The 17,500-nt window shown below is 35.6% G+C and overlaps 1 protein-coding gene across 1 annotated transcript in view; it reads right to left on the bottom strand.

The window, feature by feature from the left end:
• LOC115223330 overlaps nucleotides 1–12,087 on the bottom strand; it is a 12,947-nt gene extending 860 nt beyond the window's left edge. Inside the window, exons 1-2 of the mRNA XM_029793850.2 lie at nucleotides 11,283–12,087; nucleotides 3,939–4,060 (exon numbers count right to left, since the gene is read on the bottom strand). Coding sequence (XP_029649710.1) covers nucleotides 3,939–4,060; nucleotides 11,283–11,891 — 731 coding nt within the window. The 5' untranslated portion in view covers nucleotides 11,892–12,087. The remainder of the gene's footprint in view (nucleotides 1–3,938; nucleotides 4,061–11,282) is intronic.
• Between the last annotated feature and the right edge of the window lie 5,413 nt (nucleotides 12,088–17,500).

The following is a 17,500-nucleotide window of genomic DNA, read 5'->3' as shown; positions in this document are numbered from 1 at the left end:
AATCATTCATTCAACTAAGAAGTTCAAGGCGGTGCCCCAGCATGGCCACAAGTAAAAGACACAAACTCACATCAGTGTCATCAGCCTCTTCTTAATGGCCCCTTTTCTCCCAGGCTTTGCTTGGCTCAAATGGAATTTGCTGGGACAGATTTTAGATTCTTTGATTCTTTTACTCGTTTCAGTCATTTGACTGGGGCCATGCTGGAGCACTGCCTTTAGGCGAACAAATCAGCCGCAGCACTCATTCTTTGTAAGCCTAGTACTTATTCTCTCGGTCTCTGTTGCCGAACCGCTAAGTTACAGGGACGTAAACACACCAACATAGGTTGTCAAGCGTTGGTGGGGAAACAAGCACAGACATACAAATACACACATATACATACATACACTATATATACATATATATACATACATATATATATACACATACATATACATATATACACATACATACATATATATATATACATATATATACATACATACATATACATACACATACATACATACATACACGAGGGGTGTATGAAAAGTCTAAAGATCAAAACATGCTACAAGACTTCTTTGACCAAATCCACAAGGCTATGGCGAAAACACTTGCCCTGGGAGCCACACAGAGTGGCTGAGCCCAAAACTATGTGGTTAGGAAGCAAAACTCCTTAAGCACAGTCATGCCTGCATCAATCTGTACTACATTTATATGGATTTGGCACTGCTGTTAAAAAGCTCCACATGGTACCATCAAGGGGTGATGTTTCACATGGCACCGCCAGGCATGGGTGATTTTCAAGTGGAAAAAGTATGGGTGCTTTATTACGTGGCACCAGCACAGCAGGTGCTTTTTACGTGACACCGGAACAGGCGTTTTCTACATGGCACCAGCACAGGTTCTTTCTACGTGGAACCTGCACAGGTGCTTTTCACATGGCACCGGAACAGGTGCTTTTCACATGGCACCGGAACAGGTGCTTTTCACATGGCACCGGAACAGGTGCTTTTCACATGGCACCGGAACAGGTGCTTTTCACATGGCACCAGAACAGGTGCTTTTCACATGGCACCAGCACAGGTGCTTTTCACATGGCACTAGCACAGGTGATTTTTATGTGGCACCTGCATGGGCGCTTTTTACAAGGCACCAGCACCACAAGCTTGCAAGACAAAAACCACTCGGCTGAGAGAGGGAATGAAACCGAGAGATTAAAGTATGACAGCAGTAGCCCTCTTGCTATTGAGGTGGTACTCAGCCAGTACATATGGATGGGTGGAGGTACACTTGCACTCAGTGATTCAGAAAAGAAAAAAGTATGGCAGAGCTACTAGGAAATTAAGTCTATTAAATATGGAGAATGCACGGGAGAGAAAGGTTTTATTAACTTAGAACTCAACAGAGGAACCAGCTATTCTAGTCAACTGAAGTAGGATAGATAAAGCAATTAACTTCTTTATTTATCATGCCTCTGCCAGCCAGTATTCAAAGACAGGGAATTATTGCTGAGAGGCTTAAAATATCTGCTAGCAAAGGATATGGCCTAGATAGCCTTATAGTCCATTATGCTGAACAGGAAAGTGTTATTCTCAATGATTTGTGTGGCAGCATCAAAGTCAATTGTTACAAGAGTAAAGATGAAGCATTAGAGAGAGAGAGAGGGGGGGGGAATTACAGAAGTATCATATTGCACCAGGTCATGAAAGTTACAGAAAACATCATAGCTTGGTTAATTAAGGAGAGAAAGAGAGGGGGAGAGAGGGAGGGAAGGAGAGTGAGTGAGTGTGTGAGTGAGTGTGTGTGTGTGTGAGTGAGTGTGTGTGTGAGTGAGTGTGTGTGTGAGTGAGTGAGTGAGTGTGTGTGTGTGAGTGAGTGAGTGTGTGTGTGTGAGTGAGTGAGTGAGTGAGTGAGTGTATGAGTGAGTGAGTGTGTGTGAGTGAGTGTGTGTGAGTGAGTGTGTGAGTGAGTGTGTGTGTGTGTGAGTGAGTGTGTGAGTGTGTGTGTGAGTGAGTGAGTGAGTGTGTGAGTGAGTGAGTGAGTGAGTGAGTGAGTGTGTGTGTGTGTGTTTGTGTTGTGTGTGTGTGTGTGTGTGCGTTAAGCTAGATGAGATGCAGTTTGGTTTTGTGCTAGTGGAAAATGCAACAGATGCCCTCTTCGTGATTTATGCAGTAACAGAGGTGAGACAATATAATAAATGCTGTGTAATCACAAAAGAAGTATTTGGCATTAGTCAGCATGGCAAAAAAATCCTTCCACAAGGTCCCTCATTCTGTGATCTGACGAAAATAGGGTCAACAATAGTTTGGTCTCTTTTGCCAAACCGCTAAGTGACGGGGACGTAAACACACCAGCATCGGTTGTCAAGCAATGCTAGGGGTACAAACAGACACACAAATACATACACACACATACACATATATATATTATATATATATATATATATATATATATATATATACAAATTCAGATAGGGGTTGTAAATGCAACCCTCCATGGGATAACATATATCCAATATACTGCTAGTGAAGTACCCAACAAAGTTGATACATAAATGTTAATGATTGCAATATATATATATATCATCATCATCATCATCATCGTTTAACGTCCGTTTTCCGCGCTAGCACGGGTTGGACGGTTTCGACCGGGGTCTGGGGAGCTCGGGACTGCCCCAGGCTCCAGTCTAGTCTGGCAGTGTTTCTACAGCTGGATGCCCTTCCTAACGCCAACCACTCCGCGAGTGTAGTGGGTGTTTTTTACGTGCCACCTGCACAGGTGCCAGAGGGGTCTGGCATCGGCCACGTTCGGATGGATATATATATATATACGACAGGCTTCTTTCAGTTTCCATCTACCAAATCCACCCACAAGGCATTGGTTGGCCCGGGGCTATAGCAGAAGACACTTGCCCAAGATGCCACGCAGTAGGACTGAACCCAGAACCATGTGGCTGGTTAGCAAGCTACTTACCACACAGCCACTCCTGCGAAAATTTGTGAAAATTTTTTGACATAATTTTTCAACTTCAATTTTTCTAGTATTTTGGGGGTTTTTTTAATAAAATAATTTCCAACCATTAATGGTGAGAGCCTTCTCAGTAAACTTTCCTTGCCGTGAATTTTCCCCATGGTGAACTTTCTTCACAATGAATTGATGGCAGTGAGCTCTCCTGCAAAGAACTGATAGCAGCAAACTTACCTATAATCATGTGGCCATTCCACTTGCTAGAGATAACAGCTAAAGTTCACTCAAATTACACCACTTTACGCTTTCTGATTATTCTGTCAATTGTAATGCTTATTTATTCTCATTGCTTTTGAATTAATCATGCATAATGTGATTGTTTATTTTTCGAATGGCATTGTAGGGTAGGTGTGAAAAGCAAGAGTTTGAACATAAAACAGGAAAAATATTTGGACTGGACTTGGCCAGTTTAAATGTAGAAGGGTTAAGGTCTTTCAAAGAAATGTACATGTTGGGTAATGTTGTCTCTGATATACAAAATGACAAGGGCAGTCATGGTTGGAATGCCTTAGGCCATGAGTTTGTTCAATCAGAAAAGAGTGCACTCTCATTACATCTTCTACCTCTATCTTGGATTAACAGACAGAAATTAGCTCCTCCTTCTCTAGCATATATTAACAGACAGAAAACTAGCTCCTCCTCTTCCATCATAGATTGACAGAGTCAAAAACTAGTTCCTCCTCCTCCATTATACATCAAGAGATTTAATAAACAGAAATTAGCTCCTCCTTCTCTAGCAAATATTAACAGAGACAGAAAACTAGCCCCTCCTCTTCCATCATAGATTGATAGAGTCCAAAGCTAGTTCGTCCTCCTCTTTCTCTATTATACCATAAGAGAACCAGAAATAAACGCCACCATTGAACTTTCAATAATTAATTAAAAGTGAAACGAGTATGAAATGATAACGAGAGCAAATGCTTACTTCTCTCTGTATATTCTGCGATTCATCTTGCGCATTTCTCTCGCACTCCGTTCTGGATCAAAATCTTCCATAAACTTACCAGGATTTGCAAAAGAGAGCATTTTTAGTTGTTTACTAACACTCTGCAAAAGAAAGAAAGAAAAAGAAGAAATTGAGAAATAAATAGAGAGACACAAAGATGGATTTCGCATTGGTTCTGATAAAAAAAAAAACTATTTGCTACACCAACTCCTTGTACTAGAATGGTATAACTGGCTGAGTAGCCCACAGAAGATAGTAATTGCAATATAGCATCAAGACAGACTCAACATGACACTGTATTTAATAAAACAGGATCTTTGAATTACAGATACAGTCTATCTCAAAAACATACATATACAGACACACACACACACACACACACACACACACATATATATATATATATATATATGTAAAAAAATACAAACTGGGACAAGAACAAAAACATTTAGAAGACGATACAAAAAACACGGACGGGACATTCGAAGCCTTCAATCTTCAGTCAAGAACCGGATCATCCTCGCAATTTCGGCTGATATATATAAGTACCTCATTTTCAACTGCCTATCACCTCAATACACTTGACTTATATAGGCACAATGAGTTGCTATTATCTATAGGCTGAAACAGCTGTAAGTGATTTTGATAATTTATTTTCATGTTTTTTAATAACTGCTTGTATTCTTATCTTATATGCATTGAATAATATACTATATGTATGTATGTTATTATATCATCGTTTTAATAAATAAATAAGTCAACATTTTAATGTCCTAAAGTTGATGAACCAACTAATGTGCTTCTCCATTTTCTTATTTGCAATATATATATATATATATATATATATATATATATAAATATATATATATAGGTGAAGAATTCACGAAAAAAACAAAAGATGAAGAAAAGTGGTGTAGAAAACAAACAGATGTATTAGTATAAGGCTCGGGAATCGAAAGATAACCGATACCTGGGTAGCAAATTCACATCAGAAAGAACACGGTCGAAGTTACGTCCCTAGGGCATAGACTACGTGCTTTCGTGCGGAAATTTGTATATTTATTCTCTTCTTATGCCTCCCTCCTCCTACTTCATTTGAACCCTTGAACCTTTAGATCCTTCTAGATTCTTCTACATTCAGCCACTCTGACGTCACTCCTTATAAACAGACACTCATTATCGCCATGGGCTCCTTGAGAGCAGTCAGCTAAAAGTTTTTTGTGCATTTCTGATGTCGACATAAGTTCCTTGCCTTTCCTGATGAGAAATCTGCATAATGTACTCCTTATTCCTTCGGAATTAGGAATATGCAGCCTTCGAAACATATGTCGAAAATAAAGGAAATTTGTTAACAAGTCGTTCAACTCCATTCTTTCATAAAAATATATATATATATATACTACTAATATAGGATGAAGTTTTTTTCTCTACAGAAAAAAATTTCATCAAGAAATGTGGCAGCATATTAAAATAACCTTTACGGTTAAAATTATAAACAACTTATAAGTAAGGGCTAAAGAAAATTATTTCAAAGCCAAAATGCTGATAACAGAATATTAAATCGTCAATTTCCACATATAATATACTCGCTACAGCAAAGACAGAAGAACTGAAGTCAGGCAAGCTGGCCGTTAGAATTTCTAAAAATTCGTTATCTCTATATTGAATCAATTTCGGAATTAATCTCATAAAAAATTTATTCCTCTTCAGTAGAGCTTACAAAAGAATATAAATAAGATACTTACATGCGCCCGTGGAAAAAGCCGAAGCAAAAAACATGAGTACATTTAAGTACCCCAGTTATATCTAAAAATAAAAATTCTTTGGTCAGCCTCAGTCCAACGTGTTGACTGATACCCACTAAAGGTTATAGTGGTTACCAGTCCCTATAGTGAGTAGTAATAAGTCTACTACTAATATAGGATGAATTTTTTTCTCTACAGAAAAAAATTTCATCAAGAAATGTGGCAGCATATTAAAATACCTTTACGGTTAAAATTATAAACATCTTATAAGTAGAAATTGACGATTTAATAATCTGTTTTCAGCATATTGGCTTTGAAATAATTTTCTTTAGCCTTACTTATAAGTTGTTTATTATATATATATATATATATATATATATATACTACTAATATAGGATGAAGTTTTTTTCTCTACAAAAAAATTTCATCAAGAAATGTGGCAGCATATTAAAATAACCTTTACGGTTAAAATTATAAACAACTTATAAGTAGGGCTAAAGAAAATTATTTCAAAGCCAAAATGCTGATAACAGAATATTAAATCGTCAATTTCCACATATAATATACTCGCTACAGCAAGACAGAAGAACTGAAGTCAGGCAAGCTGGCCGTTAGAATTTCTAAAAATTCGTTATCTCTATATTGAATCAATTTCGGAATTAATCTCATAAAAAATTTATTCCTCTTCAGTAGAGCTTACAAAAGAATATAAATAAGATACTTACATGCGCCCGTGGAAAAAGCCGAAGCAAAAAACATGAGTACATTTAAGTACCCCAGTTATATCTAAAAATCAAAATTCTTTGGTCAGCCTCAGTCCAACGTGTTGACTGATACCCACTAAAGGTTATAGTGGTTACCAGTCCCTATAGTGAGTAGTAATAAGTCTACTACTAATATAGGATGAATTTTTTTCTCTACAGAAAAATTTCATCAAGAAATGTGGCAGCATATTAAAATACCTTTACGGTTAAAATTATAAACATCTTATAAGTAGAAATTGACGATTTAATAATCTGTTTTCAGCATATTGGCTTTGAAATAATTTTCTTTAGCCCTTACTTATAAGTTGTTTATTATATATATATATATATATATATATATATATATATACATATATTATTAATATAAGGAAATCGATATTGAACTCAACATAAAGATGTACCTGTGTGAAAGACCTTATTGTATTAAAAATATATATAAAAATATAAATATAATGTATAAGATAAATTAGATAGTTTAAAAGTTTTGAATTTATTTTTTAAGCATCTTATGATCGTTTCGCAGAAGAATTGTCCCTATAATGAAATCCTATATTGATAAGCATTTATAGACAACCCTTCTGCTCTTCAGAGATATAAAATATGAATATTGTATAATATATCGAATGATATATTACCACACAGCCACACCTGGGACATGAAAAATCCAATTAGAAATAATTATGCAATGAAGCCAAAAAAAAAGTTTTTGACTAATATTATTATAACCATTTCAACCAGTATGGGAGACAACTCCATACATGTTTTACCCCTTATGACATCATCAGCATTTACTACTTTGCCTATCTATTATTGTCTCACCTCTATTATTGCATAAATCAATGTTCCACTCAATTTCTTGCCCTTCTCCCTCTCTCTCTTCTTACAACTATTCTACCAATCAAAACTTGAACCACTACGCTTCTCAAAGAACAACGAGAAGCTTCAACAAGGTCGTTTGACTTGCTAGAAATAGCAATCAAATTTCTCTCAAATCACACCATGTCACCTTAACAGAAAGGAAGATTGTAGATGGAATGAAGACCTATGTCTGGAAAAAAAAACATAGCGATAATAATAAAAGACAGACGTTTGTGACAGTCTTTTACAATAAACTGTAATCGATCAGGACTAATCTTTATATATAAAAGCGAGGTTGTGTGTCTGTCTCCTACGATTTAGATTCCTAACTACTCTCACATTTTGCGATGCAGTCGTGATTCATATCGAGCCCTTCTGGGTATTAGCGCGCGTCTACGATGAGTCTACGATTTAAAAAAAAATTTACCATCATTTTTTTCCATTTTAATGCATTTTTCGCTATTATATAAGGGAAGTAACTCTCTAAAAATGTCTACGATGAGTCAACGATTTTCAAAAAATTTACCATAATTTTTTTTTCCATTTTAATGCCTTTTTTTGGCTATAACTCTCTAAAAATGCTTATATAGTTATTTCCCTTACAAACCCGAGCAACGCCGGGCGATACTGCTAGTACAGTCTAAACAAAAAAAATAAAATAAAACGACACATGAACACATCATAAACAAGGGAGATAATTTGGAATTTTCCTAAATATTATACATAGAAGAATATGTTTGTATGAGTACATATATACATACATATGTGTGTGTATCTACAGTGGGGGAAAAAAGAGTACTCATTACCATAGATATAAAGAATATTTTATTTTCGGCAGGTCGGTTTTATTACTCTGAGTTTCACCTATGCAAAGATGAAACACTGCCATATATACATGCATATGCATACATACGATCTGAGTAATAATCTCATAAAGTGCATTTATAAGCTTCTCTACGTCATCATATTTATTTATAGGTACTTATATAATTGCTTATAAAATAATTCATGTGATGATACGAGACGGAAAATTCAGCAACTAATAGCTGTTACGACTGCATAGAAAAATAATTATGTACTGTCATTAAAGCTTGTTTCTTTCATCTTTTATATATATATATATATTTCTAATACATTTGTTTGTTTATACTCTACCTGCCTTCGTCTTTTGTTTATTTTCGTAAACTTTCCCGTTATATATATATATATATATGATGTATGTATATATGTGGGTGTGTGGTAAGTAGCTTGCTTACCGACCACATGGTTCAGGGTTCAGTCCCACTACGTGGCACCTTGGGCAAGTGTCTTCTACTATAGCTTCGGGCTGACCAAAGCCTTGTCAGTGGATTTGGTAGACGGAAACTAAAAGAAGCCCATCGCATGTATGTGTTAGTGTGTCTGTGTTTGTCCTCCCAACATCGCTTGACAACCGATGATGGTGTGTTTACGTGCTCGTAACGGTTTGGCAAAAGAGACCGATAGAATAAGTACTAGGCTTACAAAGAATAAGTCCTGGGGTCGATTTGCTCGACTAAAGGTGGTGCTCCAGCATGGCCACAGTCAAATGACTGAAACAAGTAAAAGAGTATATATATATATATATATATATATATATATATTATATATACCTATATAATCAGTCTGTCTGATGAAAGCAAACAAGCCGAAACTTTGAAGTCATTATCAATTGAAAAATAAATTAATAATACTTCAGTATAATGTCAAATTGTTTTTATATTAAAACTTGGAAATTTTTACGGCTGTAAGTAGTCTCTTCGGTAAAAGTTGTCGAATCTATATACAAACGGCCTCATCTGACAAAACGGAAGGGACAATATAGAAACGACAGGCAAGGATACCTGAATGTCTTGCATAAATATAAAACATTACAAAACGTTAATTAAATCAGTTTGATTAGTCTTAATTAGCACATGTCCCCCTGGCTGGCTCAAAGTTATTCACACAAGATATGTGAAATCCCTGGAAGTTTGCAGAAATTCTAAGATATGTTGTTTCATGTTTATAATATAAACAGTAATTAACTCGAGTTTGATTAAGCTTCGTAAATTACCAAAGTAAAATTATAAATAATTCGTAAATTAGGAGGAATATGGTGTATCGTTTCTATGGTCCCTTTCGTTTTAAAGATGTTCTACATTACTCCTTTATTGCTTAGAAAGTTTCAATGGCATGACAAGATACTTATATGAGCAGGTGAGTAAGCTTTCGAGAAAAATTTAATAGAATTAGAGAAATATATAATGTAATAAATTGGATAGTTCAAATGTTATTTCTTTTGGCGTACCTACAAGTGATGTGTAACAGTATATATTTGTGCACGCCCAGTAATTTTATTTTTTATATACCATTTTAAACTCTGCTGTAATCATAATCTACACTATCTGAAAGGTATTTGTGGAAGATTTCATTAAAAAATTTCCATTTTTCTTGAAGTCATGAAGAAACAAAATCGGTGGGGTACATTTGTGTAAGTATGCCCTCTTCGTTACTAATTAGAAGTTTGAATGGAGGTAGCATAGCGATTATTAAACATGAGCAGGTAGATAGGATTTTAAAAGAATTTTAGTATCAAAATTAGAGAAATATATAATGTAATAAAATTAGCAACTAGACGTTCAAATTACTTTAATTTTATTTGTTTTTATCATCGACAATTATATTGTTTAGCTGCATTCGAATACTTATTTTGCATTCATTTTCATTTGTAGTGACTTAAAAATATCAGGTTAAAAAAAAAACGAAAAGTGAAAATGGAAATAAGGGGGAAATGACAAGATTTTAAATTTTTAAAACAGAATGTCTGAACTGTTAAAATTATAAACGGGAAAATAATTAATTCGAAGAAATATAACCTCCACTAAAGTTCAAATCGCTTTTTAACTTTTACTATTATCAGTCATTAAACTGCGGCCCCAGTATTTATTCTACCAAGCCTGTTACTTATTCTATCGGTTGTTTTTGCTGAATCGCTAAGTTACAGAGAAATAAACAAACCAGCACCGGTTGTCAAGCGGAGGTAAGGGTCAAAGGCCCACAACACACATATTACATATATGTGTGTGTGTATTAGCTTCCTACAGTTTCCGTCTACCAAATCCACTCACAAGGCTTTGTGGTAGGCTCGAAGCAAGAGTAGTAGTGTTTTAACGTGCCGCGTAGTGTAACTGAACCCGAAATCATGTGGTTTCTGAACACGTTTTCTTACCACGCGGCCATACCTAAAACATGTGATTAATGCCCCATGAAGTTACTTCCAAATCGTGTTTCTCGTTATATTGTTAAGTCATTATTCACTAATTAACCTTAAAATAATAATAATAAATATTTTATATATTTGTTGTCGTAAAGACCCTGGATAAAAGAAACATTAAAGAAAAATGAATTAACTTTTATTCCTTTCTGTCGTAATATCTAAGTTTAGAAAATAATTTAGAGGAGTCCTACTTCAAAGACACGAATATCTTATACCATTTTTTTGCTCACACACCACTATCATCACCAATTTCTTCGGACCCCTGGGTTTGCGGATTTTAAAAAATTTTATTTTATTTTATTTCGAAAATTCTTCATGAAGCTATTTTAAATGACAGCATTTTTCTATATTCTGTGTGAGAGAAAGAAAGAAAGAGGGACGAAAATAGATAGATAGATAGGTAGGTAGGTAGGTAGATAGGTAGATAGATAGATAGATAGATAGATAGATATAGATAGATAGGTAGGTAGGTAGATAGATAAATAGATAGGTAGGTAGATAGGTAGGTAGATAGATAGATAGATAGCTAGGTAGGTAGATAGATAGATATATAGGTATATATATATATAGATAGATAGATAGAGAGACAGATAGGTAGATAGATAGATAGATAGATAGATAGATAGATATGCTGTAATTTAAGATTATATTCATTAACACGATTAATAAATAAACATACCGCATCTGAGAAATTCCTTCCTAGGAACCTGGTAAACCAGTTAGCGGTGCCGGCAAAATCCAAAATCTTTTTTTCCTTCGCTATTTCTCTCGCTCTGTCTGTGATCATATCCCGTGTTAATTCATCCAGTTTATCGTTAGTATAGAAACCGTTAATCCAGCTGGCAAGTTCCCGATCCATTTCCCGTACTCTGGTCAGTTGACGAGTTCCACGTCTCTTGGAAATGGCCTCGCCCTTGCTAGGGGTCTTCCCATTAGCCTTGGTTGTGGTGGTTCTGGTCGTCCTCGTGTTGGTGGTAGAATTAGAAACATCGTCCGCAGAATTATTATCCCGTGTGGTTTTAACAGCAGAACTTTGATTGCTCACCTCGTTGAAGTCGGGGTTAACAGAGGTGAAGGACATCGGCGAAGACACCGAAAGTTCCAGTTCCAATTCGGGTTCGGTTTCCAAATCGGGCGGTTCTTCAGCATCGACATAGTTCGATTTATCCGTCGTGGAATCCACATCTTTGTTGTTACCCGTTTGGTCGTCGTGTTCGGGTGTTTTGGCCGACAGAGAACTGTTCATGGCACCGGTGTCCTTCTGTACCGTCATCATGTCTTTGGACATCCTCGGTGGTTTGATGCTCAAAACCTTTATTACTATTATTAATACTACTACTACTACAGACGTTACTATTTTTATTAGTGTTGCTGCTAATGACGGCAACACTGCATTTACCGTGTGTAAATGATATAATTCCTTTGTTCCACCGTCCTCCTTTCAAAGCTTCACAACAACCAGGCGGCACAACTGCTGTCGCCGCCGACAGACGGCGCTCACTGTCATCCCATTCATTCACCCGTTTTTTTTTTTTTAATTTTCAAATATTGTCTTAATTCATTCTTCTTACCATGATGAAACTACAGGAGTAGTTGAAAGCGCTAATATGAAGAAATAATTTGTGAAATGTAAATAAATATATATTTTTACAACCATCAAGCATTCTGAACAACTTTTTTTTCCTTCATATCATATATATATATGTGTGTGTGTCTGTGTTTGTCCCCCCAAAATCGCTTGACAACCGATGCTGGTGTGTTCATGTCCCCGTAACTTAGCGGTTCGGCAAAATGGAGCGATAGAATAAGTACTAGGCTTACAAAGAATAAGTCCTGGGCTCAATTTGCTCGACTAAAGGCAGTGCTCCAGCATGGCTGCAATCAAATGACTGAAACAAGTAAAAGAGTAAGGAGTATATATATATATAAAACAATTTAACAAATAAAACATGCATACATACCTACATCTATATGTATATATACATGCATATATATATATATATATATATATATATATATATGAGTACAGGACACCACCACACACACACTATATATATATACATATATATATATATATATATATATATATATATATATATATATATATATATATATATAACGGAGATGTACTTGCATAGCAAGTGATTTGATCTGAGATCGTGTGCTGAAACGAAAACAATTGCAGCGTGGAAGGTGTTTGTAAGCGATGCAGCACGGATTTTTGTCAGTGAACAGGTTGCGGTCTTAAAGCGACGAAAATATTTTGACAAATTAAACTTAAATGTTGAAGTGAATCGAACGGCTTTTGTGTGTTTCTTAAATGGCTTACAAACACCTTCCACGCTGCAATTACAATTATATATATATATATATATATATATATATATATATATATTAATTTCAACAATTGAGGGTAAAATTAATTAATTATTAATCAATTTCACCAAGTATTCAGTATGTAAAGGGACCATTTTAGGCGAATTCAAAATATTACATTATATATAAGGGCTTAGTAAAATAAATTACTTTGCCACATACTGAACTCATTAGAAATAGCAGCTAAAGAAATTTCTTCAGCTATTTCTAATACTTAAAGAAGATCTCTCAGATAGTGCTTGCCTAGACCAACTCACAAAGGTATGGGGGAAAAAACATTAAAAAATCAAATATATATATATATATATATATATGTGTGTGTGTGTGTGTCTTTGTATGTATATGCATGTACGTTTATGAGAGACAGACAGACGCTCCCTCGGCATCAAGAAATTAAACAAGCTTTATTAATTATAATTTACGTTTTTAAAGTAGAGAAAACAAAGTTTCTTCTAACTGGAATGTTTACTACAAATGAATACATACACATGTACACTATAACATGTGGCTTATTTTCGAAAGGAATAAAGAAACAATGGAAGTCAATAATACAACATTTATTTTTAATTATTATTTCATACGAAGCGTCGTATGTACTTATATATGCGTATGTGACCGCGCATGTGTGTGTGTTTAATAACATACCGCCGGTTAAAATCTGAGCCAAACTTATAAAACACATGTAACTGCAACCAGATGTGTTGAGTACTACATTCATTTGTTCGCTCCCGTGTATGTGTAGACTAAGAGAGAGAGAGAGAGAGAGACAGACAGACAGACAGAGTGTAAGAAGAAGAAAACAAATACTGCTAGACAATTCACATTTGCCACTCTACTCTTGAAAACGGATACCTAACTTATTTTAACAATTCCATTGGGAATTTGCACAAGACACACACACCTAATGACATCATGCATGCATGCACATATTACTTTTGAATATGGTTATCATCTATGTTGTGGCCGTCTTGAAACAGCTGTCGAGATAAAACTTTATATTATTCTCGTCTTCTGTTTTTGCTTTCTTTTTCTATATTTTGTAATCTGTATTTTGTGTTTCATGTAAATAAACGTTTCAAGTCTGTGTTTATCTACCTTACTACCTACCTGCCTCTGAGAGAAAGATAGATAGACAGACAGACAGACAGACAGACAGACAGATAGATAGATAGATAGAAAGATAGACAGACAGATAGATAGATAGATAAGTTTCTTTATTGGCCACACAGGGCTGCACACAGATGGGACAAGTTACAAGGTAGAGCTTTTCTTTTGGGGGAGAAAAATAAAAAAAAAAGGCAGCGTAGGTTTTCGATCAAAAGGGATCGTAAAATGGAAAAAAGAACAAAAAAAAAGAAAAAAAAGAAAAGGAACAAAAGAAAAGAAAAATGAAAAAAGAAGAAAAAAGGGGAAGAGGAAAAAAAACAATCAATAGGGATTGTGTATCACAGTGTCATGATGTATGGTGTAAAGGCAAGTAAGGTTTATCCGTGGGAAGAAAAGCCTACGAAAAAGACCACGGTAACCTTGGTCAATATTGTTATATGTTACCACATTTGTTTGCAAGTGGGTAACCCTCTGTTTTCAATTTCTGGAGATAGATAGATAGATAGATAGAAAAATAGATAGATGCATCTTTAGATGAACATGTTCTAATGGAGATACAACCGTGTCTTTTATATTAGATTTTTTTTGTAATGTTTCCTTATTTCGTCCTGTGTGTTCAGATTGTAGTGAAAATATTTCAAAAGCTCATTAATGTTGTAATGCATACTAAGTCACATGTTACAAATTAAATAATTTCGCCCTTTTGTATTGTTTCGCTTTTGGGGGTTTTTTTCTGTTCTTTTAACATCTTTCTTCCTTTAAACAACAGGGAGGGATATGAGAATGTCGTTCATGCCTCTCCTGAGATTATTAGAGATGTATGGGAAATGAAGATGTTCCAAATGAATTCACCAAAGTAACTCACAACCTCATAAATCTCTTCAATCTCCCTTTCTCTCTCTCTCTCTTAGATCTTTCTCTATATATATCTCTCTCTCTATCTCAGATCTTTATCTCACTCTCTCTCTCTCTCTCTCACTCTATCTATCTGTCTCTTTCTCTCCCCCACCCGTTTGTCTGTCTGCCTGTCTGTCTCTTTCTCTATCTCTTTCTCACTATCACTCTCTCTCTTCTCTCTCTCTCTCTCACTCTGTCTGTCTGTCAGTCTCTCTCTCCCTCTATCTAACTATCTTTCTCTCTCTCCCTCTGTGTCGGTCTTTTTCTCTGTCTCACTCACTCTCTTTCTCAAGTTCCAAGTCTTATGCATACAAAATTTCCTGCAACTGTCATGGTTTTAGGGGTTGTCAGCAATGAAGGACATGTGATGCCTCCTTACTTCTTTCCACAAGGCCTTAGAGTTAACTCCGCCACCTACATTGAGGTCCTGGAGATAATTGTTAAGCCCTGGATAGGCTGAAAATGTTCATGATCACATAACCCCTAACATTTGGCCTCCTAATACCCCAGGTCTCGATCCATTGGATTATTACAAGTGAAGTGTTGTTGAGACAGAGGTCAATGAACACACCCATAACACCAAAGATTCTTTGAAAGCTGCCATAGTCAGAGTAATGTCCAAAATGAACCAGGACCACTTGATTTGAGCATGGAGATGATTTAGATCTCATATAGAAGCAGTTGTTGAAGCTGAAGGTGGCTTTATTGAATAACATTATAGAAAAGAAGGTTTATTTTTATCCTCATAGCAACTCTTGATAAATAAAGTTATTATCTGTAATTATATATGGACTTTTATAAACATAAATCTGTCCTCAAATACCTTGCCACATCCTGTATATGTTTGTGTGTGTGTGTGTATATATATATATATATATGTATATATATATATATGTATATATATATTATGGCCAGCTCGCTTAGCCAGCGGGGTGGCGTCATTCAAAGGCTAAAACAACGCAAAGTGCATTGTGACTAGTGATGTGTAGTAACATCTGACACCCTGGTCGGTCACGGTGATATATATATATATATATGAAATTCCTCTTCATTTCTCTGGAAATTTACATCTACACCATTGGAAATTGTGCATCTATACAAAGGATTAATTCACCCTCTCTGTAATGCTAATAAGCAGGAATTGAGACCCACCTCGTTGTGATTAACAATAGATAAATTTGTTTTCTGTGAGTATGTAATCCCTCATCATATCTCTGGAAATTCATATGTGCACTATGGATTAGGTCACCTTCTCTGGGTTGCTATTAAAACTTTTTTAAAATTCTGTGATAAGACTGTACATCATCTTTAAAGAACTTTAATGAACTTTGGATATCTGTTTATGTTTATGTTACTTAATTATCTTCATTACTTCATGAGTATAGCCTCAACCACTAGGATGTCTAGAGAACGCACATGTATTTTAGCTGATGAGTACGGGACACGTTTATATGCTGTAATTTTTGCAACTTTTAATAAAGCCTGTCCTTGTATGAAACGATTGTACTAAAAACCTATCCATTCTTGTTGCTTCTTTCTCGCTTATAATCACCCCACATTACTGTATTGTTAAAACAGTATAGTTTTTTTGGTGCATCTAAGTTAGGTACCATATTCAAGTAAATTCATTTAAATTAACTTGAATCTTTATTGCTTTTTGTATATATATATATATATATATATATATATATGCAGGGTGCAGTGAATAAGCTGTCTAACTAAATTATGCAAAAATGAAAATAACACTGACATCTCATTTTAACAGATATATTTACCAAAATTACATTAAAATATCTTGAAATACTAAAGAGTAAATTTATTCAATGAAATCGCCATTGGCTTCAACCACAGCCTCCAGATGACTTTGGAATCTCTTGCAACTATTCTGGACAGGCTCCTTGTTTAAGTTGGTGAATGCTGCCATAATCCTTGCCTTCAGGTCATCTTTGGTGTTACAAGGAGTTTTGTTGGTCTCTCACTTAACTGTGCCCCACACATAATAATCAAGGAGGTTGCAGTCTGGGGAGTTAGGTGGCCAGATGTTAAGGGTGATGTGGTCGGAGAAACTGTCTGACAGCCATGATTGGGTTCGCCTGCTTGTGTGGCATGGTGCAGAGTCCTGTTACCAGACATAGGGTCTTCCGGCAGCTACCCTCTTGACCCAGGGTAGCATACCTCCTCCAGGCACTTGATGTAGGCCTCCTTGTTGAATCAGAGGCTATGTGGGAAGATGAATGGAGGCATAACATTGCCATCACTAGTGATCACTCCAAACACCATGCTGTTGACTGGATATTTGATTTTTATAACTTTTGGTACATGTCTTCAGATTGCACTGTCCTCAAATTGACACCAAAACACTCTGAAATATTCGTATTGGGGCTTCCAGTACAAATGCGAAGCAGCCCATGTATTTCCAAATTTCTGGCACAGTGGATTGCATCATGGTGCTATTTTTCTCCCAGATGGTCCCTAACTATACTGTGTAGTCAACAAAATCAAAAACAAACAATGTGC

The sequence above is a fragment of the Octopus sinensis genome, linkage group LG22 (assembly GCF_006345805.1).
Source record: "Octopus sinensis linkage group LG22, ASM634580v1, whole genome shotgun sequence".
Classification (NCBI taxonomy): domain Eukaryota; kingdom Metazoa; phylum Mollusca; class Cephalopoda; order Octopoda; family Octopodidae; genus Octopus; species Octopus sinensis.
This window is presented reverse-complemented; position numbering and strand designations above follow the sequence as displayed.